Source organism: Delphinapterus leucas, chromosome 9 (assembly GCF_059928025.1).
Source record: "Delphinapterus leucas isolate spDelLeu-1000000601 "Yukka" chromosome 9, BTC_Dleu_Yukka2, whole genome shotgun sequence".
NCBI lineage: Eukaryota > Metazoa > Chordata > Mammalia > Artiodactyla > Monodontidae > Delphinapterus > Delphinapterus leucas.
The window spans coordinates 17,802,840-17,830,548 of record NC_143137.1 but is presented as its reverse complement, the minus strand read 5'-3'; the positions used below and the strand labels follow the sequence as shown (position 1 = coordinate 17,830,548).

General features: G+C 49.8%; 1 protein-coding gene across 3 annotated transcripts; it reads right to left on the bottom strand.

The window, feature by feature from the left end:
- Positions 1-60: 60 nt before the first annotated feature.
- On the bottom strand, positions 61-27,611 carry WDR91 (WD repeat domain 91). 3 transcript variants are annotated; one of them, XM_089917361.1, is made up of 15 exons: positions 27,449-27,611; positions 25,910-26,089; positions 24,915-25,121; positions 23,108-23,191; positions 21,984-22,114; positions 20,712-20,877; positions 12,642-12,797; positions 10,498-10,691; positions 9,735-9,885; positions 8,150-8,244; positions 7,842-8,010; positions 5,461-5,569; positions 4,517-4,629; positions 3,049-3,246; positions 61-597 (listed from the first exon to the last, which is right to left on the bottom strand). In XM_089917361.1, exons 1-15 carry the CDS (start codon positions 27,569-27,571, stop codon positions 433-435), a joined length of 2,241 nt encoding a protein of 746 aa, XP_089773487.1. In that variant the 5' UTR covers positions 27,572-27,611; the 3' UTR covers positions 61-432. The 3 variants fall into 3 exon arrangements, with proteins under 3 accessions (XP_089773487.1, XP_089773488.1, XP_089773489.1); XM_089917362.1 differs by lacking the exon at positions 27,449-27,611 and adding an exon at positions 27,161-27,398; XM_089917363.1 differs by lacking the exon at positions 27,449-27,611 and adding an exon at positions 27,214-27,398.
- Positions 27,612-27,709: the final 98 nt, after the last annotated feature.

Sequence of the window (27,709 nt, the reverse complement as noted above, 5' to 3'; positions counted from 1 at the left end):
GGGCAAAGGGTGAAGGGAGATGCTCTGCTGCACGCATACGTTCCAAAAAGAGACACCAGGTGACCACAATAACATTCTTTTTTTAAAAAAGAAAACTGAGCGAATATATACAAAATACTTTCAATCTCTTCTAGGCCAACAGAGCAGCCATCACAATGTTTCTCCTGCTTCCTGAGCTTTCCTCCCACCGTCTGGAGCCTGCTCCTGGCAGAGGCCAGCGTGCCGATGTCTGGGGAACACGTGCCACAGTTCTACATGGCTCCTGTTCTCGTCAGGCAGCTGGACAGTGCCCGAGCCCCCTGGGCAGCCTCTCCCTGAAGACTCCCCACCCTGGCAGGGAGCCGGAAGGGGAGCGCCTTGTCTTCCTGAGCCATCTCTGCCTGCCTCCCAGGATAATACTGTTTCCGTGGGTGGCCCTTGGGGCGGGCCCCATCAGACTTTATGGGCCAGGAGGGTGGTCAGCTTGATCTTGCCGTCCATGGAGGCAGTGAGGCAGGTCCCGCAGTCCACGGCTGTGCTCCAGTCCACGGTGACCACAGGGGCGCGGTGGCCACCCAGGCTCAAACAACTCTCCAGAACCTTCTCCTCCCCGCCCAGCTGCAAGGGGACAGGAGAGATGAGGTTGCATAATCAGGCACTGCTCACAAACACATCCACTTTATCCACTTTCGGTGGCCAAGCTGTCTCGAGCCTGGGGGCTGCCACCCCAAGCTGAGAACATGCCCAGGCACACAGGTCCCCCCTTCCAGAAAGTCTCAGGTTCGTTGCTTGGACCAGGAAATATCTTCACTTTCCCGACTACAGTTACTCCTTCAGCTGAAGTAGGAAATAAGTCCCTAATATGCTCTGAAAGACACAATTTTCCCTGCCACCTTTAACCTGCTGTGAGCCATGACTCCTGCTCGTGCCCGGTGTTCTCTTCCAGCACCATCTACCGCTCCCAGCTTCATATCATGTATCTGCCTCTCTGTTTTACATTTGCTTCCCCCAGGGAACACCAGCGGCAGGAGGGCAGGAGGGCAGGAGGGCAGGAGGGCAGGGTCTTGGTGATTCGCTGCCGTGCAGCCCGCACACACCCAGAGAGCAGTGCTGGCACCGGAGGCCCTGGGTCAGGGCACAAACACGGCTCTCCTCTGTGCCGCCAGCACCTGCTGTCCGGGACTCATGTGCACAGGTGTGAGGGGTCAGAAGGTGATAAGGAAGGGAAACCAGGAGCAGACTATCAATCCAGCTACATGTAACATCCATGAGCAAGAGAGAGGAAGTATTCAGCCTTCACGGGGAAAACATCTTTAACAATCATGGATTGTTTATAGATTGTAAAAATGGGACCTGAAGGTCATTATATTCCTTAAGTAATTAGACCCCATTTTTGACATTTTTTAAATGACAGAGGAAAATCTTTCAACCCGTTAACTGGTTATAGAGAAAGTCTGACTGCAAACCATATGAACTGATCAGGACAAATGATAAAGCCTGCACGATCAAAAATAAAGTAATATACACACATACACAATCATACAGAGAGCAAAGGAGAGCCCACCTGAAACTCAACTAAATCTAAATAATAAAATAAAATTAGGCTTGTAAACAGAAAACTTTTTACAATATCTCCCGATAGCAATTACAAGAAATTATGGAGCTTTATGAAACCACCACACTGTACACCTTAAATATATACAATTTTTGCCAACTGTACCTCAATAAAACTTTTAAAAGATTTTTAAATGTATATGTTTAAATAAATAATTAAAAATAAAGTGTGGAACTAATTTTTAAGGAGAGGGCAAGAGCCACCCAGATCATCACCATCTGCGGAAAAGAGGAGCCTGGGTGACAGTAAACCCAGGCTTCCCAGTGCCACACTCAAGGTCAACAGTCCAGAAGCCTCATTACTTGCCACTTCAGCAGCCCCCTTCCCCCTCGCCCCACCGTGTGCCCTTGCTCCCCTCTGCCCTGTGGAGCCCCAAAGCCCAGCTTCCTCCACATCCTCCCAACCCCTCCTCCTCCGAAGGCCTCAAATCCACAGACAGCCCCCCTGCCCAGTCCTCCCTGAGGATTCGGCCCCCACCCGGCTTCCTCCCCTGGGGGCCCTCGGCTCTGTACTGTGGTCACTGTTGGTGCTTGCTCTAAATTGAGCGTGAGCCCCAGGAGAGCGGGGCCACACTCTCCGTCTCCTGTGTGCACTGCCCAGGGCCAAGGACACGCCCGCAGGCAGCTGCCGTCCAGAGCACCGGCTGCCCGCCGGCTGTGAGCCACGCGAGGCGAGCTCGGGGAGCCCCAGAGAAAGAGCATCCCACTCCATGACTCTACCTGCAGACGAAACACCGCCAGGCAGAGAGCTAACACTGAGGCTCAGAACTGAATCCACGTGGCAACGCGGAACCAGACCATGTGCTTAGACCACGACACAAATCCTCATCCCTAGTCTATTTGGTAGCGCTAGTAAAATAGGAGAGATTCATAATTTCGTTCAATCATACGTCCAAAAAAAAGTACATGAACCAGAGAGGCTGTGACATGAGAATTAAAATAAGCAGATAAACTGAGTGGACAGCTTACATCCCGTGTGACAAATCACACCCCCCGGATTTCTGTCCCAGCCATGGATTGTAACGTCCTTGACCCACAGGACCTCCCATAAACAATAAACCTACACCAGATTAGAGTACCTGGAACAGACCACCTAGGCACCCTCCTGTTTGGGGTATGTCCCCCCAAACCAACCTACAGCCCTTCTCCCTAGCTCTTGAGGTTTCTATAGTTGGTATTATTCCCAAGGAGGGAGGCAGAAAAGGGACAGAGTCTCGTCCAAGGACAGTGACAGGCGAGCAGAGAGGATGACATGCCACACTCATGCCCACTCCCGCCTGCTCCCTCGAGCCGGCCTGCAGCCGCGAGGCCCAGGCGCTGTCCATCCCGGGTCAAAGCCTTCTCCACAGGCATCGGGGAGGGACAGAGATTGGGACAGAGACAGGGACAGAGGCTCGAACTCAACCGGTCCCAGACCTCCGAGGAGGAACCTCCCTGCCACCACCCGCCAGGTACCTTGTAGATGACGCCCCCTGTGGCAGAGCACGTCAGCATGTAATTCCCCTCCGAGTCAAAAGCGAAGAGTCGGCCCCGGGGGACCTGGACCTGCTTGTAGCCGCTGTAACCCGACAGCACGAAGGGGCCCGTGGCGTCAGCGGGGAGGCCGTACTCGGACACCTTCAGGCCGCTCTTGTGGATGTTCCACTGGATGAACTGCAACCGCAAAGCACAAGCTCGGCATTCTCAGTGGGCCGGCAACAGAGTCCAGGTCCGGGGGGAGGAGAGAGGACAGGCCCCAGGAAAGAGGAGGTGGGTCCACAGGCCCCGGGAAAGGTAGTGAGATGACCACCCAGTCCCGACTCTTCCCAACACAATTTAAGCATTTTCTTAAGGGAAGAAAATCTAGAAAGAGTCAGCCACTTCATGTCAAAGCCTGAACTTTCTCTCTGGCCTGACTCCAGGAAAGGGAAGAGGCAGGCAACAGCCTTCGCCTGGATTCCCATCTCTCAAGCAAGGGCAATGCTCCAATGATTGTTATTATTACTGTTGTTGTTGTTGTCATTATTAATATTACTGTCAGGGTTAGAACCCAGCTAGATTTTTCTTAAAAATAGGACAAGTTCCAAATACACTTCCAGTTTCTCAGCAGTGCAATCAATGCAACACAAGCAATGAGGGATAAGCTGAGCTTCACATTTTGCCCTTTAGCAAACAGCCCTTTAGCCCACCCAAGGGACAGGCTACCTGGGTGTGACCACCGCTTAACCGAGAATCCTACTCAAATAAATAGGAAGTAGAGCTTTGATTTAAAAATCCCCTCACAGTTTTCAAATGAAGAATTCATTTTGTAATTACTGTATTCATTGGATAATACAAGTGGATAGTATACAATCCAAAAGGTATAGGAGGGTACACATGAAAAGCTAGTTTTTCTCCCAGCTCTGCCTGCCCCAGCTCCCTTTCCAAGGATCCTAATGAATCTTTCCAGGGAGAATCTAAAGGGGGCACTTAATTTCTACTTTTTTCCCCAGCTTCCTTTTTACATTTCTTGACTGTTTGGGCGAAACTGTCTGCAGCCCCCAGCCCTGGCAAGCTCTACATATCCATGCTGTGACCACCCAATGACCAAGCTCACTGAAGTACATCCTGGCACCCCTGGGAGCCCACTGAGTCAGGTGGGTCAGTGAGATGAGTCCTTTTTGCTACAACCAGGAGGAAGGATGTAGGTCTCCCCCTTTCATTAGAACAGTCAACTCCCACTGAACTCATTTAAACCTCACAAAGACCCTGTGAGACTGGTTACTATTTTCATCTCTGTTTTACAGGTGACAAAACTGAGGCAGAGGCCCAAGGTCGCAGAGCTAGTAAAAAGTACAGTCGGGATTGGAACCCAGCCCGTCGTGCTATTCTGGTGCGCTCTAGAATCTCAGATGCCTAAGCCAGAGGAAGGGAGCTTCCCGACCCAAATCCCGTTCCCACCTACCTTCCCGTCCTCGCCAGTGCTGTACACAGTGTTCTCATCGTAGCTGAACTCCACAGAGCAGACCTCCCCGCAGTGGGCCTTCCAGCTCATGGCGCACTCATGCTGCTGCATATCTGAGGCAATGAGACGCCACTAGGATTCCCGCTCAGGCCCTGGGGAGACATCTGCCCACAGCAGGAGGTACCTCCCACCCTCCCTCTGCCCCATGGGTGGCAGAGGGCCTCCCAGACCCGACAGGAGTCACAGAGCTGACCCCTGGTGAAGAGTGGGCACTGGGTGCTTCATTTTACCAGTTCTCTCCTCCACTGCGCCTAGTCTTCTGCTAACCAATCTTAAATGGAAGCTTCTTTCACTGGGTCAAAAGTCAGGTTCAGGAATCCCTGGGTGGAGCCTGAGCTCATCTGGGGAGCCCATAAGTCTAGGAGGACACGTAAGTCCTTCCTGGGAGGGCGCTGTAACTTCCCACCAGGGAGCCCTGGAGATCGGTTAAAGATACAGTCCCCAGGGCCTTCCCAGACCCTCTGACTCTGGTCTCCTGGAACAGGCCTGGCGAGAGGAGCTTTAAACAGCACGCCAATGACTCTGACGCACACCGTTCTACTGCTCTCACGGGGACAATGAAGTGGTCACACCAAGAGGACAGGACGGCATTACTCTCTCGTATCCTCTTGGATCTCACTCGGGCCATGAGGACTCAGATCCAACAGCTCAGGACTGGAGGACTGCTAAGCTCCACGCCGCCTCCCCATGTCCACGGACACGGACCACATGCAAGGTAATTAGGGGGTCCTGAAAACAGCAGACTCTGACCAAAGTTAAGTTCTATTACAAGCACCTTGAACTGGGGTTTTGCAATAGCCTCTAGTCCAGCTGGCAAAAATCCAACTCTCTTCCCTGGGGCATTTGAGGAGGGGACCAGGATGGCCGCGAGCACGCTTGCCTACCGAACAGCCGGATGACACCATCAGCTGCCCCCGTGACCAACAGGTTCCCATTGTGATTGAAGGCTGTGCAGTTGATGGCAGTGGGCTCCGGATCCAGGGAGAACTGGAGCTAGAAAAAGGACAAACTAAATTTTAAAATGTAAGATGGTAATAAACCAAATTTCAAGACAGGTTCTGTTTGAAAGGGGGAAGGAGACCAAGATTGAGGAAGGGCACACCAGGGCATAAAAAGTGTCGGTAATGTCCCACTTTTAAACCATGATGGTAGGTAGGTGCTCATTTCACGGTTCTTCTCATTATTCCGTACACCTATGATTTCAATATTCTCTTCTATGTATTCAATATTTAACGAAAAGTTGAAAAATAACAAGTGAACATAAAATTACAAATCATGACAAGTTCTTAGCACAAACTAACAAGATTAAAAAGGACCTAACCAGACTGGGTGGGTATAAAGGGGAGCATCTACGAGATGCTGGAGGACAGATGTCAGCCGGATGGAGTGGGGTAGGAACACTCTCGAGAGGGGACAGCATGCACAGAGGGCGTGTGGCTGCAGGATGAGGAGGACAGGAGGCACCAGGAGGTTGGAGCAGCAGGGAGGGCCAGGCCAGGCACGGCTCCAGGGGATGTGGATGGGAAACCCGGAGGAGCAGCAAGGGGCAGGACCTGCCTCCATGTCTGCCCATCCCCCAGGTGCAGTGTGGCAGGTGGGCGCCATGGGGGGCGCTGTCCAGCAGCTGTCCAGCTGAGGGGTGCTAGCGGGCATGTCCCCGGAAATGGAGAGGAGTGTTCAGACTGGAAACAGGTTTTGGAGGTGGAACTGACAATGTCTGCTCCTGGACTGACTTCAGGGTGAGGGAGAAGGCTGGCTCCAGAAAGACACCTGATTTCTCAGTGGGACGCCATCTGCCAGGACGAGGGAGCTAGACAGCAAGAACTGACGTGGCAGGGTGGCCCTGACTGGCTGGAGAGACCTGCGAGGCTTCCAACTGGGAACAGGAAGGCGCAGAGAGGCACAAACGGAACACTCGGGACCCAGCCACCAACAAGACAGGGACGCTTCAAGTGTCCGGTACCAGCAGGAAACACGCTGCTGCAGGTAAGGGCCTGACCGCAACTGATTCTCCCAAGAAACACCACTGCCTTTTAAACAGGTTAGTGTAAACAGCACTGAGGCTCTCGGGATTCAGGGTCATAGCTGTGAGCATCCGCTACTGTTCTGGGTGGGAAGGCATCCTCCGCGCTGGGGAAGGTGAGTCACACGCCCTGTGAGCAAGCTTTCTCAAGACCGTCATTTCTTAAGAATACGCATGTGTCCTCACTGCTTCTAGCTGCTGCTGCAATTTTTATGCAATTGTAAGTTAAGAGGCAGTCAGAAGGGGACTCTAGTTGTCTCCTGAAAAATAAACCACTTGAATGCGTAATAGTAAGTGAAAGAGGCCAATGTGAAAAGGCTGTCTGACTCCAACCATATGATATTCTGGAAAAAGCAAAACTATGGAGACAGTGTAAAGATCCACGGCTGCCAGGGGCTGGGGGCAGGGGAGACTACATGAAGCACAGGGCGATTTCAGGGCAGTGGAAACACCCTCTGTGACACTGTAATGGTGGCTACGTGTCATTACACATCTGTCCCAACCCTTAGAACGTACACCACTAAGACTGAATGAACCCTGATATAACCATGGACTTTGGGTGATTATGACGGTCAGTGTAGGTGCACCAGCTATAACAAATGTGCCCCTCTGGTGGGGGATGCTGACAGCAGGAGAGGCTGTGCGTGTGTGGGCAGGGGGTATATGGGGGATCTCTGAAACTTCCTCTCAATTCTACTGTGAGCCTAAAACTGCTCCAATAAAAGAAAAAAAAATTGGAGCTTCCCTGGTGGCGCAGTGGTTGAGAGTCCGCCTGCCGATGCAGGGGACACGGGTTCATGCCCCAGTCCGGGAAGATTCCACATGCCGCGGAGCAGCTGGGCCCATGAGCCATGGCCGCTGAGCCTGCGCGTCCGGAGCCTGTGCTCCGCAACGGGAGAGGCCACAACAGCGAGAGGCCCGCGTACCGCAAAAAAAAAACTTTAAATATTAAAAAAAATTAAATTAAAAGATTTTAAATAAGCCAAAAGGGCCCGATAAGAGGCTGTGTGTGAATGCTAAATTTGTGGCATGATGCTGAATGACTTCAGTTGCTAGCAATCTGCCCCACTGGAGTATTACTATTTTTCAACACTTAAATGTTGAAACTTCCTCACAAATCAAAATCCTGACGAGCCCAAATCAAAGAGGGAAGAGACCTCAGAAACAGCGGGCAGCCGCACAGGCTGTGTGCCTGCCCGGGAGTGTGACCAACCCCAGGGAGACCAGGGGGCAGGCCCGCACCTGCTGCTTCATGGTTTTCGTGTCCCACAGCAGCAGCTTGCCAGGAACCTGGTTAGTGCCCTTGCTGCCGATGTCTGGTGCGGACAAGTCCACCTGGGCAGCAAGGCTCGGAGCTGCAGCTGAACAGACGAAAGAGGCCCCGCTGGGGCTACACGCGAGAGACAGAATCCTGCAACACACGTGGGGCCGGCTCAGTGCTCCGCCCGTCCACAGAGGGAGGGGGAGCGGGGCTCGGGGGCACGGAGGCTTGGCCAAGGCCTAGGTAGGCCCGCCGAGCACAGCAGTTGAGGGAGCGTCCTCCAGCGCACCTGGGCATATCATCGTTGATGCTGATTTCACAGAGGTTCTTCTTGGCTTCCGTGTCATAGAGGCGCACCGTCCCCACACCACTGCCCAGCAGGAGCTGGAAGGAGAAAGGGCGGGAGATGCAAAGGACAGCTCTGGGTCAGGCCCGCTCAGGGAGGCCCACTGGGGAGCCAGGCCCACCCCTGTGCAGTGGGCCAGGTTGCGGGGTGAGGCCTGCCTCCACTTCTCCAGCTAGTTCAGGGGAAAAACCCGGCTACAAAGGACCTCATTTAAAACTTAAAGACGTCACAGGTGACCTTGAACAGAAGCAAAACCACAAAAGGAATGTGTGGAATAGAAGCTCTATTGCTACCTCAGGTAGAGCTGGAAATGAGACCCTCTGCCCAACCCCCCCGTCTTCCAGTTTAAATTCCAGCTGTCCCAGTCCTGCCCTCTGGCTCCGGATCCACCACCACCTCCCTGGGCAGTGGCCCCAGCTGGTCACTGGGCTGGGTGACAGCCCCATTTGTGTATCCTGGGGACAGCTCTGGCTCTGGGCCTACAAAGGCCTCCAGAAAAAACAGAGGAGGCTATCCTTGTGATTTATTTGGTGAAAACTTCAAAGACAATAACAAGGACCGCCAGAAGAAAGCACCAGAAGCAGATCTGAGGGTGTCCCCCAGGAATATTCCCTGGAATATGGTCTCAGCATTCACCTAGCAAACTGACACTGGTACAGGGCGAGCCCCGAGATCCTAGTGCCATAAGGATAGTTCCTGCAGTTGTCAAAAATTATTTAAAAACAAGGTCTGGGCTTCCCTGGTGGCGCAGTGGTTGAGAGCCCACCTGCCGATGCAGGGGACACGGGTTCGTGCCCCAGTCTGGGAAGATCCCACATGCCGTGGAGCGGCTGGGCCCGTGAGCCACGGCCACTGAGCCTGCGCATCCGGAGCCTGTGCTCCGCAACGGGAGAGGCCACAACAGTGAGAGGCCCACGTACCACAAAAAATAATAAAAATTAAAAAAATAAAAAAACAAGGTCTGCTCCTTGGGCTGCTGAGTATGATCCCCTCCAAAATGGAATACGGTGAAAAAAAAAAAAAAACACTATCAATCAAGTTTATCTCCTTAACTACAAATGCTATGTCAAATATGCTAACCACTGTGGGAACCCCAGGACAGGACACACCCCCTCCGGCCTGGCCAGGGAGGGGTCTCAGCAGGAGGGGGCGCAGCTGAGAAAGCTCGTGGTGCGCTGTCAGAAATGTGCAGGGATGGCAGGAACCGGTGGGGGAGAACAGGCAGGGAGCCGGTCTCTCTGCAGGAAGATGAAAAGCAAGCCAGACCACCCCACGCAGGAAGAAGGCCTCTGCCATCGGACAGGGTCCCACTGCAGCCTAATTCCGATTCCTGTTAATCCAGTAACCTCCAGATAGGAGCCTGCTGGGACAGTCCTGGATGTGTGGTCCCTGCCTTCCCAGTGAGAGAGAGAAGGGAGGGGCTCGTCTTGGAGGCCCCAACCAGGCCTGTGGTGCTGGAGCCACTGGGGAGGGCCCTGGAGAGTTCTTCACTTAGACCACAGGTCCAGCAACAAGCAAGACCACTCACCAGCCTGTCCCGCTTGGTGGCCCACTCTAAAGAGAGCAGCGGCGACTTGGAAATGGAGGATGCCTTGGTCTGCATGATGGGGTTGAAGGACCACACTTTGATGACCCCATCTACGTCTAAGCTGGCGACCCTCCTCCCCGAGCAGTCCACTCTAAGATGAGAGAAAGGGGGACGCTGTTAGCACCCTTGCCTTAGTCCACCCTCCTCTTCAGCGCACCCAGAGGATTGCTTTTCTGATTCTCCTGCTGAGAGTCAAATGCCCACACTCCAAGGACGGGCGTGAACTACTTCTAGAAATATTCATTCGTTCGTCTGTCTGAGAACTACTTACAAAGCATTTATTCAATATCATGTGCTGAGCCCTATGGGCAAGATGCACACAGCCCCGCCCTCGGCACTCGTGTGGTCTCTAGAGACTGAGAGCCTCCTGCATCACGGCTCCAGAGCCCATCACGTCCATCAGAGCAAGGGATCACCTACCCTCTGGGTGTTACACCCCAGGATCAGGAGTGAAGAGGCTGACCCGGCCAACGGCAGCTCTCGGCAGGACCCCAACGGCAGCTGTCCAGCCCTCCTCTGACAGTTCAGGGGTGACCACGGTCCCTCCGGGCCATCCCACCCTCCGCATCTGTTACCTCTCATCATTCTGCTTGCCACACCTTCACACGCACAGCCTGAAAACCGAGGCTTCCCGGGGAGCCCAAACCCCACGCCATCAGCCTTTCCCCCAGAGGGCCCTGGCCCCGGCCGGCCCGACACCCACCTGCAGTGCATGATGGAGGAGTGGTGCTCTGCGTACTCTTCCTGCCCCAGCACGATGAACGGCTGCTCGGGCCGGACCCCCCCACCCTCAGGGCCTGCGGCGGGAGCCCGCGCCAGGGTCTCCAGCACCTCCACGTGGAGCTCTGGGCAGGGCTCTGCCTCTGGGCCACCAGCTTCGGGCTTCTTCTCTGCACACTGCACCAAGCAAAGGGGGCACAAGTCAGCTGTGAGGGGTCTGCACCGGGCCCAGCCATTCCCCACATCTGGGGACACACTGCGAGATGTCTGGGATGCAGGCCACAGCCCTCGGGGGAGGATCCTGGTGGTCTCGGGGTCTAAAAGAAAGAGCTCTGAACTACAAGAGCCTGCTCTGCTGGCAGCCCCTTCCTAGAGGCCCTGCTCCTCTCACAGGCCCTGTGGAGGGAGTGTGGGCCACAGGCTCCCGGCCACAGCTGACGAGACTCGGGACACGCACCACCTTGACAGACCAGGCCAATGATAACAAGAATCAGTGAGTGAGTGAGTGCCTACTGCATTCCAGGCACTACGTAAGTATGATTGATGCTCCCCCCAAACATTTCTGATCCTACTATTAACCCCACTTTACAGCTCTGGAAAGTAAGACTGAAAGCAGAAGTTAAATAACTTGCCTAAGATCAAGAGCTGGCCCGGGGTAGGATGCTGATGTGAAGCCGGGTCAGCCAGAGGCAAGCGTGGCCCCTCGCCAGTGCGCTGCCATGTCAACCAGCACCTCCTCCTGGGAGAGGGGTACTGAGAGACTGGGGCGACGGGCCAGGCACAGAGATAGACCCGAGCACAGCAGCAGAGCCAGAGCCAGGCGGGGCACCAAATGGCACCCCACACACCCTACCACCCGGGAGGGCGGCAGCCGCCCGTCTCTGCCTCCCTGGGACAGCAAGTGTTGGCCATCATGATTACTATCTGCTCACCCAGACGTAACCCAGGCCAGGGTGCACCAGCCAGGGCACTCTCTACCACCTGCATGGCTCCTGAGGCTCCTCTAAGCACTCCTTGGGGTCCCAGAAAGAGCAGTTCTACAGCAAAAATGGAATGGGATGGGATGGGATGGGATGGGATGGGATGGATGGGATGGGATGGGATGGGATGGGATGGGATGGGATGGGATGGGATGGGATGGGGTGGGATGGGATGGGATGGAATGGAATGGAATAGAATGGAATAGAATGGAATAGAATAGAATAGAATAGAATAGAATAGAAGAGAAGAGAAGAGAATGGAATGGAATGGAATAAACAGAGAAACAGAGACCTCCGAGCTCAGAGAGGTACCTTACGGGAGTGGCTGAGCTCAGGTGCGCCTCTAATCCTACAGCACAGAAGGATTTAAGATCTGAGCCGTAAGGGTCTACGCTATCGAACCAGAACCAGCACAGGGCTGCTAACGCCAAAAAATGCCTTTAAAACAGGCAAGTAGCCTCAATTAGGAGATAAATGGTCAACAAGGTGACTTAGGCAGTAAATCCCTTTTGCCTTCAATCCAGAGTATTTGACCGAAACAGAAGCAGCTTATACCACCAGGAAGAGCAGACCCCAACCCATATCCACTAGTGAGAGGAGTCCCTGAGCTCGTGCGGCAAGGGCCCTGGGCCGCAACACGACGCTGCGTGGACACGTGGCTCTCAGGGCAGCGGCTCCAGCAGGGGGTGCAGGAGAAAGTGATCCTGTGATTGAGCAAGTCTGGGAGATGCTGGGTTAAACCAAGGGAAACAGGTCTCTCTCCCACCGACTCTGAGCGCCCGTGACAATGCTAACACGCACAGTTAACCTAAGGGAAGGACAGAGCATGCAAGGGGTCCAAAACCAATTATTCACAGAGCTCATCTTCTGGGAACATTTTCAGAGGCCAGCATTTTAAGGCCCCTGTTTAGGGAAACACTCCATCGGGAAGAGGGATCATTGGAGAGCTCGGTGGTTGTGGAACAAAACAACCAAAGTGCAAGCAATTAAACCCAGTTAGGCAAAACCACACTCTACACAGCAGAAGAAATCAAGAGAGGTAAGAGCAGGCCCTACAAGGCCCCCCCCCCCATTTTCCATGGCCCTCCACCATGTGGCCGCGTGGTGTCCCTGCAGGCGGTCGTGAGACGCCAAGGCCAAGCCATACCTGCAGAGTCATGGAGAAGAGCTCCTTCCGTTCCTTGCCATGGTCCTGCAGGCGCCGCTGGCGGTGCTGTGACCAGCTGGACTCCCCAGTGGCCAGCCCGCTGAAGAGGCTCTTCCCGTCCTTGGGCACACATGCTGGCTCCCTACCCTTGGTGCTCTGGAGGACGAGACACCAGGCTGTGAAAAGTCTCTTCCTACCTGGGCCCAGGCCATGACACCTGGGCCAGGAGGGGAGCAGGGGCCAAGGAGTGGACTCTCCCCTTACTCCTGGGTAAGGTTCCTCCCTGGCCATGCTGAGAAGTAGTTAAAATGTTACTATGTCAGCCCATGAGCAAAGTCAAGGGCAAAACATAAGCAGGCTGGACCTCCTCCTTTGTGTTCCCCACTCCCCCATCCTGAGGACAGGTCCCCAGCACTTCTCCACCCGCCACACCTATCACCTGGAATACATACATATCTCCTTGATCTAACTGGAACTGTTAACTTTATTTAGCTTAGCACTTACTAAGTGACAATTATGAGGCAGATCAGGCCCTACGCTGGGTGTTACAAAGATTTACAAGCAATTATATGTTTGGGCAATACAGCAAAAAAAATTATGCAAAATAAAATCACCCCTCTGGAGGGAAAAAGGAACACAGTACCCACTTGTTTTGGGCCAAGTGCATGACTAAACCAGCCAATGTTAACAAATATTGAGGTATTTGGAAATGATTACTAGGCAACCAGAAAGTCTTAACAGAAATTGTTGGAAACTCAAGGCCTTTTGAGCAAGATAAATTGGACAAGAGAGAAATTGGCATCTTCTGGCTCCTTTTCATAGCAAGAGAGATAAAGTCAACCAAGGTTACAGCAAGTGAACTCAGTAATTCCCACTCCTATAGAGACTGAAGATTCCTAATCTAGAGCTTTTTAAAAAGGAGCTGCCACCTCATCACCTTTCCAAATTATCTGGCTGGTTTCTTTTATTCCACCCTTATTGCCACAAATTGTGATGGTCACACTCCTACCCCCCCAACACACACCTTTTTTTTTTTTTTTTTTTTACACTCTTAGCAAAGGGATAGGATGCAAACAGCCTCTCTGGTTTGAGACCAACCTCCTCACAAATCATTTGTACACAAGTCCTAAGTAAAGAGAATAAACTCAACCAAAGTCTATTTGTGGGCTTCCAGTTCTTCTACTGGTTATTTTTTTTATGTTAACACTAAACAACTTAAAATGATTAACGTATGTTCCTTGGGACCCCGGAGTCATGTGAACAGTTAAGAAAGGAAATTTTAAAGGCTATTAGTTTACCTGGAGCCTAACTGTGGCTGACCTACACAGGATTGGTTATTTTTGGTTTTCTGACTGAGGCGACCTCCATTGGTATCTACTTGTGCTTGTAACAGATGTTTTCTCTAGAAAGAGTATTTGATTCTCTGAATTCTGACTTATTTTGGGAAAAGTAAAGATCTTAGTTAAGATTTTTTTTAAAAAACCTAAGAAGAAAACCAACAACACTAATAACATCAAGATATACTACTCATTGAACATTTGTCATGTGTAAGGTGCCAGGCTAAGAACCTTACAAACATTCCCTTAAAGATGAGGCATTATTTAACATGGGGAGCAGATGTTTAGAGAGGTTAAGTTACTCGTTTAACACAGGGAGAACTTGACAGAGCCGGAATTTACATCCAGATCTGACAGTGGCCCCAAACTCTGAGAAACCTGAAGAAAGAAAAACCATGATGGGAGCACATGGAAGAAAGTGACACTGAGGAGAAAAGATAAGAAGAAATGTCATAATCCTGGAGCAGAATAACAACCAAGATAAGGCCCTTCTCTCAGTGCTTCCAGCCATTCTTGAGAAGTATCCCGTGGTCCACGGAACACTGAATAGGTCCCACAGTTTTAGAAAGTGGAAGATGACTCCTGTTACCTTCCCAAAAGTAAGAGGTGGTCCTGAGGTTAACCATGGTCCCTCACACGGTCCCGGGGTGGGTAGTGGGGTCGGGGGTGGTTGACTCCCTAGGAGGAGATCCAAGGATGCCAACCTTCATTACACAAATCTATTAATTCCTCCCTATATCTACTGATCCAGAGGGCAAACTGCTCAGACTAAAGAATTCCACAGGGGAGGCTATACTTATATCAGACAAAATAGACTTTAAGCCAAAGACTGTAATAAGAGACAAAGAAGGCCATTGTATAATGATAAAGGGGTCACTCCAACAAAAGGATATAACATTTGTCAGGCTTCCCTGGTGGCGCAGTGGTTGAGGGTCCGCCTGCCGATGCAGCGGACACGGGTTCATGCCCCGGTCCGGGAAGATCCCACATGCCGCGGAGTGGCTGGGCCTGTGAGCCATGGCCGCTGAGCCTGCACGTCCGGAGCCTGTGCTCCGCAACGGGAGAGGCCACAACAGTGAGAGGCCCGCGTACCGCAAAAAAAAAAAAAAAAAAAAAAAAAAAAAGGATATAACATTTGTAAATATTTAAGTACCTGACATCAGAGCACCTCAATATATAAAGCAAATATTAACTGACCTGAAGGGAGAAATAGGCACTAGAAAATAAAAGTAGAGAACTTCAATACCCTACTTTCAACAGTGGATAGATCACCCAGACAGAAAATCACTAGGGACACACTGGACTTAAAACTGCACTTTAGACCAGATGGACTTAATAGACATTTACAGAACATTCCATCCTCAAGCACACATGGAACATTCTCCAGGATAGATTATATGTTAGGCCACAAAACAAGTCTTAATAAATTTAAGGAGACTGAAATCATAGCAAGCATCACAATGGATGAATCTAGAAATCAATTACAAGAAGAAAACTAAAAAATTCTTAAATATGTGGAGACTGAACAACATGCTCCTGAACAACCAATTGGTCAAAGAAGAAATCAAAAGAGAAATCAAAAAATATCTTGAGACAAGTAAGAATGGAAACACAATACACCAAAACTTTTGCAAAAGCACTTCTAAAAGGGAAGTTTGTAATAACGCCTACATTAAGAAGAAAGACCTCAAGTAAACAACCTAACTTTACACCTCAAGGAACTAGGAAAAGAAGAATACATAAAGCCCAAAGTTAGTAGAAGGAAGGAAATAACAATGATCAGAGTGCAAAACAATGAAATAGACTAAAAAGTCAACAGAAATGATCAATGAAACTAAGGGCTGGTTTTCTGAAAGTTAAACAAAATAGACAAAACTTTAGCTTGATTTACCAAGAAAAAAAGAGGACTCAAATAAAATTAGAAATGAAGAATTCCAAAACACCTCTCCAAAAGCTCTAACATTTTGATAGACAAGACAAAAGAAGAACTGACAGCAGAGGCCATGTTTTCTGGACTTCAAAGGTGGCTATGGGAACTCCACAGTTAGCTATAAAAATAGTGCTGAGAGGAGGAGGAGTTTCCAGGGTTGACGGCTGTTTTCCGAAATAGTGGGATCCTGGCAAGCAAGGAAGTCTCGAACAGCATGGCACAACTATGATTCAGGTTTGACAGATTTATCAGCCTGACCAAGAGATCTTTAAACTGGATATTTGAGAAGGAAAAGAACCCATTTAATATTGCATGCATTCCCAAAGAAAGTACACAGACCACAGGGGTATCCCACCTTGGAACCAAAGGTTGGGAAGGCTGCAGAGCAGGCACAGGCACTTGGTGGCACACCTGTCTTTCCTTACTCACCTGCTACACCTGATAAGTGGTGTTTTTTCCTCTTCCAACACGTGGTTTTAAGGGTGCTCAATTCAATTGGCCCAAACTGATGGAACAGAGAGGCTTAGGATAGACTTCAAATTTCTCTAGCTGACACAAAAGCCACTTGTAACCCTTCCCCAGCAAAAACATTACAACATTAAGAAGAACAAAAGCAATGCTTCCCTGTCAAGTCAAGATGGCAAGGAAGCTGTCCAGTTTATCATTAGGTTGGGGGCTGGACAGTACTCCGAAATGAAAATTCACACAGGCATTAACATAAGGCACTGCAATAAATTAAGAAGAACTGTCTTTATAATGATAGGGTAGTTTATACCAAAAGAGCTATAGACCTAAGTGTGACCTATCAGATCCTGCTTAGAGAGAGCTTCTCCTTAAACTATATCTAAATTATTTACGAAAGAAGGGTAAACATCAACAAAAAATAGCATGCTAAAATCTGATGAATGCAGCCATCCACCAAACAAGTACTTACCAAATAAGTAAGTTAAAGTAAACTTGTGTCTAGCTACAAATGCATATAACTTAAGTAAATGTTCACTGTGATACAACTGGTAATTGAAAGTTTTATTTTGTTTGAAGAGCAAACCTCATAAAAATCTTAACTACTGGATTCAGATAACATTCCAACAGTCCAAATTATATTGTCATATTCTACCATAATCTACCTGTCTCCTACAGTTCAGGAGAGGTATCTTAACCTATGTTTTATCATTTGACCTTCTTGCTTCTCACTCTAGGGAAGGATCTAAATTCATTTTCGGTGGCCTGAATAGAGCTTACCAGGCAGTCGTCCAAATGGAACAGAGAACAAGTTCCAGTAATTTAGGCTCACCTGAAGCAAAATAAAGACATCCAGAAGACAGGCCCTAGTAACACAGAGATTACAGAATGAGAGACGGGGAAGAGGGCTCCCTTTTCCCCATCCTGCTAAGATCCATGGAAACAGCCCCAAGGGCAGCATTCTTACTGCTGATGTCACGGGAGCTATGAGGTAGTTTGATACTAATAAGAGTTACAAACACAGAAGTCTGTGGTCGCTTTGCTTTCTTTGCTTTACAGCCAATTAGAGGTTATCTCTGTAATAACCACAATTCCCCCTCACAGTCCCAAACGGACTGAGTAGTTATGGAAGGAGTGGAATTATAACTGGAGGGGAGGATGGGGTAAAACTGCAGTGGGGGAGCCTGCTGAGGAGATGCCCACAGGGGCTTCTGTCACAGAGATCCCAGAAGAGCTTAGGAATTGTGGTTTTACAGTTGCTTCCATGTGTTTCTAAAATTTTGCCTCCGGATTCATAGTGAAAGCACAGAGAGTGTATCGCCATAACTCTACATCTATAATTTTATGAAATTTTCAGTGATAACAACAACAGTTACAATGACTGATCACAAGTGGGTAAAATGCTGATGTGATTGAAACTTACAATGCTATGTATAAATAATATTTAAAATAGGAAAGCCTCTCATTTTATGTATTGCTAATGTTTTTTTATAAATTTTTTTTTAATTATTATTTTTTTTTTTTGCGGTATGTGGGCGTCTCACTGTTGTGGCCTCTCCCGTTGCGGAGCACAGGCTCTGGATGCGCAGGCTCAGCGGCCGTGGCTCACGGGCCCAGCCACTCCGCGGCACGTGGGATCTTCCCGGACCGGGGCACGAACCCATGTCCCCTGCATCGGCAGGCGGACTTTCAACCACTGCGCCACCAGGGAAGCCCAAATTTATTTTTTATTTATTTATTTTTGGCTGTGTTGGGTCTTCGTTGCTGCGCGCGGGCTTTCTTTAGTTGCGGTGGGCGGGGGCTACTCTTTGTCGCGGTGCATGTGCTTCTCATTGCAGTGGCTTCTCTCGTTGCGGAGTGCAGGCTTCAGCAGTTGTGGCACGCAGGCTCAGTAGCTGTGGCTCGAGAGCTCTAGAGCGCAGGCTCAGTAGTTCTGGTGTACGGGTGTAGCTGCTCCGTGGCATGTGGGATCTTCCCGGACCAGGGCTCGAACCCGTGTCCCCTGCATTGGCAGGCGGATTCTCAACCACTGCGCCACCAGAGAAGCCCCTGTATTGCTAATGTAATAACACAACTCATGTTGTTTTGCTTATTAAAAGTAAAAAAGAAAGAAGGCGCTCTGGCATGGCAGTAGTGAGGAAAAGACTACGAGCTTAATATGCACTAACGAAGCCATGTGGCTGATTAAAAAACCAATGTCCTTTTCTACTGCGTTAAAAGCAGTATAGCATTAAAATCACAGGAAGTGATCATACAGCTAACTGCATTTGGTATTGGTAAGAGAGCATCTTGAATTGTAAACTCAAATTTGGCCATCGATTGTAGAAAGGAATTTAAAACTTAGAATGTCCCCCCTAGAAGAAGAGAACCAGAATGGTGAGGGGTCTAGAAATCATGCCACATGGGTAAACAGTTGGGCAGAAAGGAAGGAATGAACATAGTACTTAGCCTGGAAAGGACAGGAAGGGTTGTCCTAACCAGAAGCCTTATTCTCATAGCTCGAAGGCAAAGCTAAGATCAGTGAGTAAAAATCATAGAGGTTTCAACTAACAACTTTCAAACGGGCAAACATCCCACATGTACAAGCAGTGACCTCCCCAGCACAGGAGGCAATCAGTCACAGGATGTGCCCTCTCTCAATAGGAGGGTGGGGCCGGTGACCTTTAAGCTTTCTCCAACTCTAAAATTCTGTGATTTTTCTTGAACCTCAAATATACTAGTTATCTTTAGAACTGAAACATCACTGCTGAGTCAAATATATCAGTAAAAAAACAAGTGACCCAACCACTGGATTTTTCAGATTGCAGACATTTATCAACTCCAGTCAGGAAATGGAAAGAAGGCTGCCTCTGCCCTGTTAACATGCCACACGGTGATCCAAGCTTTGTTTGAATATATTTCAGAGGTAAAGGAAGGCATGTTTTCTGCAAATTACACATTCTTACCTTTGTCTCCTGAACAAGAGCCATACAAAAAATTTCCAATCCCATTTCACCCTCACCATAGGACACCTTAGCACCTGAACACGTAAACATAAGGCCACAGGCTTAAGCCCAAAGACCCCGTCTCCGTATTTTCTTTTAAGTTAATGAAATTGAATTTCATCATTTCATGCACATTTTAAGGGACGTAGCATTCCATACGTCATCTATTACACTTATAAAATCTTGCAGAGTGAAAGAGATTTGCAAAGCAAACCGTAAAACTTACTCAACCATATTCTACAAAACTGCAGTTCTAATTTTAAGGTTTGAACTTCAAAAAAACAGTCGTAGAATAACCATGACTGATTTTTGATGCCCCAGACCCCCTGGGTGCTAAGGTTGCAGTCATTTTGCATTGCTGCCACTTTAGGTCTCAGAACTGACTTAGGTACCCAGGAGGCCAATACATTCCCAGCTACAACGACTACAACTAAAATGTATCGCGTGCTTATAACCTGCCAGGCACTGCACATACCAAGGGCTCTCGCATCAGCTCAGATGCTGTTCTCACCATCCCAAGTGAAGTGGGATGAGTTTAAGCAATCTGAGCAAGGATGATAAACAAGGCACAGTTGCCTGACTCCAAAGCCCATGCTCTTTCTTCCCTGGTGTCCTGCTCAACGTCTGCACTTCAACAACAGTACTAAGCCCAAGTGCTGTGCTAAAAGCCCCGACGTCCCAATGGCAGCCTTGGGGCGGACCCCTTTCTCCCCAAGCGGCCCCACGCTGCTGCATCACTTGCACCTGTCCTCAAGCCAAGGGTGGCAGGAGAGGAAGGCAGAGATGATGACAACTTACTGTATCTGCGACTAATAAAAATATATTAAAAGGGAAACGGTCCCTACCAGAGCAATAAGGCATAACTATGGGTCTGTTGAAGTTTCACTCTGGCCAGCACTTCTGAAAGCAATGAATTCTGACCATCTCTGCTCGGAAAACTCCTCAATTTTGGACATATGCTGGCATAGAAGAAATTCTCTTGCAAGCTTCTATAAAAGTGAAAAATAGCAAAACTGCTTTGCAGAATCAGGAAATAACAACTTGTAAAAGAAATACTACACTGGATTTAGAAGTAACTTTAATTCAGTCTTTATCGACATGCTACTTTGTATCACCAAAAATCTAAAAGTCCAGAATTGCTTGAATTCACACTTGAGTCAACAAATCGCAGTCATAAGCGCTCATGAGTTAGAGGACATTTACGAGAAACGGGAAGGGGCCCTTCAGAGCATACTTCCTCTTGTCACCATCCACCCTCCACCTGCAGGTCCTAAGGGAGGGTGGACAAGTCTCCACCTGACGAGTGGGATGTCGGAGGCCTCCTGGCGAGAATTAGAAAGGCAGGACTTGCACTAACCTGGCCGCCAAAGGACTCCTTCTTGGCCGAGCTCTGAGCCTGAGGGGGGGCCTGGGCAGGCAACAACCTTGAGGGGCTCTTCTTACTCTGAGGCAGCAGCGAGGACAGGAAGCCCACGCGAGGCGACTGGGAGAGGGAAGCGTTCCTCTGGCTGCACACCATGGCTCTGGACAAGCAGACACAGCACAAGGTCGTAGCGCTGGAGGGGGAACCTGGGAGAACCCAGAGCACAGACCTCCCAGGCTATGGACGCTGCCAGTGACCAGGGCCTTGGCCAGGTTCACACGCCTGGGCCTTAAGGCGGCGTGATGCTTGGTGCTGTTCTCGTACGAAGGGAGCCAGCAGCCTAACTGGCACAATGGTGAAGGCAGCGGCTCTTCTTTGAGGGCCGTGGTAAAGCTCAGAGCAGCGCTGTCTAATAGCCACTGGTCACGTGTGGCACTGAGCACCTGAAATGTCTTTAGTCCAAATGGAGATTGTGCTGGAGGCGTAAAATCCACACTGGGATTCAAGACTGAGCATGAAAAAGAGTGTTAAATATCTCATGAATACTTTGTTTATGAATACGATATTTTGGGAAAGTTGGGCTAAATAAAATATATCATCATTAAAATTAGCTTGTTTTTCCTTTTTTTAACATAGCCACTAAAAATTTTTAAGTTAGATTTTTGGCTTGCACTTTATTTCCATCGGAGGGCGCTAGCTCAGGAACTAGAGCAGTTTCATCTGCTGCAGTACTTGGCCACATGCAGGTTTGGAATCTGACTGCCTGGGTTTGCATCCTGACTCACCAGTCGCTAATTCTGCGACCTGTGGTGCCTACGTCTCTTCAACTGCTATTCTTCTCATTGCCTGGGTGTTCGGCTGTAACTAGCTGTTTTTTAAGGTTGCTCAAATACCTCTCTTCCAACCTGCCTACCTTTCCAAACCCTGAGACAAGAGCATGCTTCTACGGAGAAATGTGTCCAACCTGTGGTTGGCAATCGTGTCATCCGAGAGGCGCTCCTTTCAGGGCACAGGAACTTCCCAGGGCTTCACGAAAGCGGCTGTGATTATTAACCCAGGCTGCACACGTCTGGATGTGCAGGCCCCTGGAAGAGCAGGCCTAGAGGCTGGGAGGTAGGGGACAACTAGAGGACCAGGGGACCTTACTCAGAAAGCTCAGACAAGAACAGTGAGCACCGGGGAGGCTCCTGGCAGTTCCACGTCATGGCCGGGAGGAGGGGAGAGCACAGGGGACAGAGGCGCGGAGTGGGCGCAGCACACACTCACAGTTCCGAGTCCCCCAGGCGGTCCATGTTGGAGACATAAGAAGGCAGTCTGTGCTGGACTAAGGCCTCTTCCTCTTCTGGCTGTTGCTCCTCTCTCTTCAGTCGGTGGATTTCAGCTTGCAGTGCAAACAGCTGCATAGAGGTGGGACGAGTAAGATGGGGATCTCACCCAGCCTTCCCTCCCCTGAGGAAGATTAGACTCACGTCACATCCGAAACCCAACCACACTGGCTCAAAGGCCGCTCGCCCTCAACCCTGGAGTGCCTCTCTCACTCTCTGCAGACTGGAAAGATGGGTGCGGCTGCTGGTGCTTGACTACAGGGAGGTGAGAAAACTAAAAACCGTTAGATATACAAAACCCACTTGTTTTTTTTTTTTCTTTTTATCATTTGACTCGCTTCTTCCTGAATTCAGTGAGAAAATAGTTCCACCCAATCCTGCTTTGCTCTTTGGAATCTACAAAATCAGACTTTGGAACTCAAATGGAAAAAAGAAATTTTAAATGAAGGTCAGCATTTTTGACCTTTTGCCTGAAAGAAAATTATACACACACACCCAAACCCAAGAATCTTAAACCCCCAAACCTAAACAGCTTGTAACCTTCCTTTTTCTAAAAAAATCCTCCCTTTTCTGAAGATGTGTCAATCTCAAGGTTAGAGAAATGCTCCTCAGGCAAAATGTAAAGGCAAATGTGGGTCCCCTGGAGCTATCATTGTACCAAACTAGAGAAACCTAGTTTAGCTTAGCTGAGAACAATTAAATCATTTCTGGTTTGTAAACAATACAGATGTGGGGACAGGTGGAAAAGGACTAGGGGTGGGAAGCAGACGTATGAAAGCAGGTTAGATGTAAGGTGACATCAATGCATAGAGTCTTTTTCCTCTTAAAAGTTCACTCCTGTTACTGTGTTGTTCGCACTACGTGACCTACAACGTGAACCTCACCTCTGGTTTTCCAAGACTTGTCACGTGGCCCCCAAATCCCCAACACTGCCTTTCTGGTGACTCACTTTCATCTGAGATCAGTGCTTTCCTCTACTGAAATCAGCCCTCCATGGCTAGGACCTAATTTTACACATGAAAAGCAGAAGTACTTCCCAAGGAGCAAGCATTGTTCGCAACAAACCTTCTGGCGCAGAACTTCATTTTCTTCCTGAACCTGGTTGGTCCGCTGGCACTCTGCATCGAAGTTCAGGATCACGGGAACCGGTGCACCAAGTTAAAGAATAAACCTGCCTCTTAATCAGCTTGACTGTGGTGATTATGTCACTATGTGTACGTACCCCGAACCATCAAGTTTTATACCTTAAATATATACAATTCTTAATTGTCAATTATCCTCCAACAAAGCTGGGAAAAATAGCCGATTAAAATAATTCAAATCAAAAAATATATTCTATCACAAACTCTGCAATAGAACAATTCAATACAAAAAAAAAGAAAGAATAAGCCTGCCTGTAAAACGATTAAAAGCCCTTCCCAAACTCTTGACACCACACCAACACCCTTGAACGTGACACAGAGTAAAAACTCTGTGCTGTGGGCTCTTCACAGCTTCATGAATAGTCTCTCCCTTGACACCGGGCCTGGCCTGACTTCCTTCAGAGAGACTCACGGACACATGACAACCCGCCTGGCTAGCCCACAGAGAGGACATAAATCCAAACCTGACGCTTTCTCCCAAATGCCAGCAGTAGAGGGCTAGTATCCTGCGGGCTTCACAGCCAGCCTAAGCTTTAGTGACACGGAGCAAAAAGCCAGCCCAGCAGCCAGTGGCTCTGCGGGCACACTGCCCGCTGCTCCACCAGCTGGGCAGAAGGGCTGGCCACTCGCCTTTCCCCTCCGCAGGTTGAGCCTCTCTGGCAGAGGTTCAGACTGAGAAGCAAGCTTTCTGCAGACTGCCACCCTGTGAGCACCCACATTCTAGGTCACGGTGTCAGTCTTGCCTGACCACCTCAAACAGCTTCAGTCCAGAGGAGCACAGAGCAGGCAGGGCCTCAGTACCGGGGAAGCAAACTTCCCTAGAGGGCCCACGGGGTCAAGCCGTAACCACCTCTGGGCTGGGCGCCCCGTTAGTTTTGTTTGAAAGCCCTGGGGATGAAGGGCAGCAGCAGGGGGAGAGAAAAGGCCAACCTGGCAAGGGCGTAATTCACACTCACCACAGCACAAAAGGAAACACTCCCTTCCTACCTCCACCAGAAGACATTCCTCCCAGAGCCAAAAGGAGATGGTGGATGGGCCTCCCCACGTCCAGTTTATCAGTGACTCACCAGACAGCCCCATTCAAACCAGACTCCCTTCTCCTCCCGTGGAATTCCTGCTAGAGAGCAAGAGTGAGCGAGGAGGATGTCCTGGGCTTTCCACGACAAAATGGTAAATACGGTCGGCTGCAAATTATTCACATCCTCTCTCTCTTAAATATCCACCTATATTCTTAAAGCTGCTCTGTCCTCTGACAAGTCAAGGGATCCTAAGGTCATTATAAAGACAGTGACCCAGGCACTAACACAGGGAGGAAGTTCCAGCCCTAGAAGTGTTCTCACCTGCTACCTAATCCCAGCAAAGGCAAGTGAATCCTGAGGGACACAGGGCATGCACAAAGGGTGCTCTCAGGGTTGGCCGGTTTCGCTGCAAAGCAGCTCTGCACTGACCCCTGCCTTTGCTGAGAGAGGCCCTATTTGAGGGCTCCTATCCCCCCACTGCTAGTACAGTCCCCACCCACACATGTCCACTATTCCGCAGCAGAGCTGCTAAACAACCGTAATAATGATTACAATTCCCGACCTACGATCTCCGGCCTACTGATCAAAATAACCACAATCTGTCCAGCCCCCTCACGTGACACATGACAGGGATCCTTGGGCATTTTGTAGAAGAAACGATTGCATTAAGAGCAGCCTGGGCCCCCAGCCCCGGGCAGCTGAGAGGATATGCATGCACTGAAACAGGACGCTCAGGAAGTTGTGCAGGGACACGATGAAGGTGTCGGCCCACTGGCGAGAAAAGTAGGTAGCAAAGATGGGGTTGGTGTCTGGGGATGGCAGGAAGGGCAGGACAAACCAATCCTTCCACTCGGCCTGGTTCTGGAGCTCTGTGGCCTGCTTTGCAAAGAACTCCTGGGCCTTGTCACTTCTGTTTGTCTGCCAAGACACAGAGGAGGTAGCAAGGAAGGGGAAGAGACAGAAGTCCAGAGGTAAGATTCTTCACCACCGCACAGCAGACAGCCTCTGAATATTGGCCTGCTGGGTAAGTGGCCAAACATGATCTATAAACTCTATAAAATCAAAAGAATCATCACACTCAAGTTCCTTGTAACTTCAAAGAAGCTGGTTTAAACTAAAGTCCTGAGGGACCTCCCTGGCCGTCCAGTGGATAAGATTTCGCCTTCCAATGCAGGGGGTGAGGGTTCCATCCCCGGTCAGGGAGCAAAGATCCCACATGCCTTGGGGCCAAAAAACCAAAACATAAAACAGAAGCAATATTGTAACAAACTCAATAAAGACTTTAAAAATGGTCCACATCAAAAAAATCTTCAAAAAATTAATAAGTAAAATAAAATAAAGTCCTGATGATAAATACCATCCTAAAAATTAATTCCTAGTTGATTTTCAAATAATCTAAGTGATTTACTCCCCCAGGTCAGCCATAATCTTTATTACTCAAACTTTAACCCAGCTACTTATATTCTTCAAAACTCCACCCAGGCTTACGTGCTTAAAACAAAAGGGGAAATAGGAATGAGGAAGACAAGTCCAATCATCTACAGATGAGGAGAAAAAAAGTAGGAAAACAGTCAAAAATAATTTGCACTGTGACTGTTTCACCCTCTCCCAGGAGTAACAGAGAGAGCTGTCCCTAGGCGTTAAAAGAAAATCTATCTCTGGATCAAAGAACTCTCTCCACCAAGAAATCCCTAAACCAAAAGCACCTGGATTGTGTAGACGAGATAAAAGCGGAACAGGCTGGTTTTCAGCTTGTTGATGGTGGGTCTATACATATCCTCCAAACGGCTGAAGAGCCGACGTTCCAGGTAGTTCCAATAATCCCGAAGGGCAGCCAAGTCATACACCTGCATTAACTGCTGCAGCTGGTCCACAATCTTGTCCACCTGATGAGAGAAAGATGAGATGGAGAAGGCACTGAAGGACGGAAGGGAATTCTCTCCTCGTTCCACAGAGTTAATACAGCTTTTTCCTCTTGCTGTGGCTTCTGGATGTTAAATTTTTTTTTCTTTAAGTTAGCAATCTATAAAACTTTCAAAACTCAGTAACGTAATAGCTTTTAGGTTTTTTCCTGATGTAGGTATGTGTTTTGACCCTCTACCAAGCATGGAAATTTCAGGTGTAAAAGCACCCTGGCCCAGGAAGGAGGAGATCTGGGTCCAGGGCCTGGATCTGCCTCTGACTTACTCAGCCACCTTGGCAATGTCACTTCAACTCTCTGGTCTCAGTTCCTAAGCAAAAAAGACAGAGTGAGACAATCTCCATGCCCCTCTTCCTAACTCCTCCATTCCAGGATTCCAAGGCTCATGGTGAGATGTACTGTCTCCTTCAAGTCCTCAAAGCACTACCAAAGTCCTGGCAGTTGCTCAGAGTGTCAGCCAAAGGAGTCACCTCCTTGTGAGGAGCAATCATTCCAGAGTACACAAGAAGGAAAGGCTTTTGAATATTGATACCATTCCAACACACCCATTTTATAGATCAGGAACACTGAGGCTCGGACAGCTGAAATGATTTGCTTTTGCCACCACCAAGTAGCCACTAACTTCGGCAAGACAAGAACCCAGGTCTCCTAACTCCCCTCCAGTGTTATTGCTGCTAGCTCACTGCCTCTCTCAATTCACCTGCCAACACCAACTGAAGCCAGCAAATATACCCACAAATCACACACATATAAATTCCAAGAACTTCTCAACAGAAAATCATGTCTGAGCAGGGAAAGTATGTTTTCAAATGCACAAGGTCTTCCTCAATCGTGAAGCAAAACTGCCAATGAGTCACTGATAAAGCCATTTCAAACAGATACTTGAACCCAGCTAACATGTTGGGCTGCTGACTCCTTTGTTCCCAATGCCACTGGAAGCCAACTTCAGAATACTTCTGCTGCCAAAACCCCAAACATCTACCCCACGTTAGCTCCTAAAACCTCATCGCCATCCTGACCAATGACTGGCCAGCACCTGCTGAGAGGCTGGGGGTGGAGAAGGGAGCCCCGGACCAGGAGTCAGGGCACCTGGGCTCCAGCCTCGGCGATGCTCCTAACTCGCTGGGTAACTTCAGGCAAGTCACGTCCTCTCTCAGGGCCTCAGTTCCGCATCTGTCAAGCGACTGTCGCACGCGCTGATGTCGACGGTCCCCCTGGCGCGGTGACAGCGCCGCTCCCGCCCCGGAAGGCAGTGCTGGGGGAGAGCCAGCTCCGGGCTCCCTCGGGGCCGCCTCTGCCCGCGCCGCGCCCGCCGTCCCCTCACCCGGAACCCCTTCTCCTTGTCCGCCTTGATCTCGGCGTCCAGCTGCCGCAGCGTGTGCGTGAAGCCGCGGAAGAGCAGGTACTCGCGGACCAGCTCGTCTGTGCGCTCCACTGCCTCCGCCATCTCTGCGCCAGCGCCGTGAGGGACCGCGGCGGCCCAGGGAGGGAGGGGCGGGGCCTAGGCCGCGCGGGGCGGGGCCTGGCGCGGTCGCCGAACACGTCACGCCGCGGCCGGCCTACCAGCCCGCACGCACCGCTCGCC

Coding starts and splice junctions, on each gene's coding strand:
- WDR91 (XM_089917361.1), bottom strand. CDS start 27,571: ATGGCGGAGGCAGTGGAGCGCACAGACGAGCTGGTCCGCGAGTACCTG. Junction 25,122..25,909: donor ATCTCGTCTACACAATCCAG/GTGCTTTTGGTT, acceptor GTGTCTTGGCAG/ACAAACAGAAGTGACAAGGC. Junction 10,692..12,641: donor TCTTCTCCATGACTCTGCAG/GTATGGCTTGGC, acceptor TGCTTGGTGCAG/TGTGCAGAGAAGAAGCCCGA.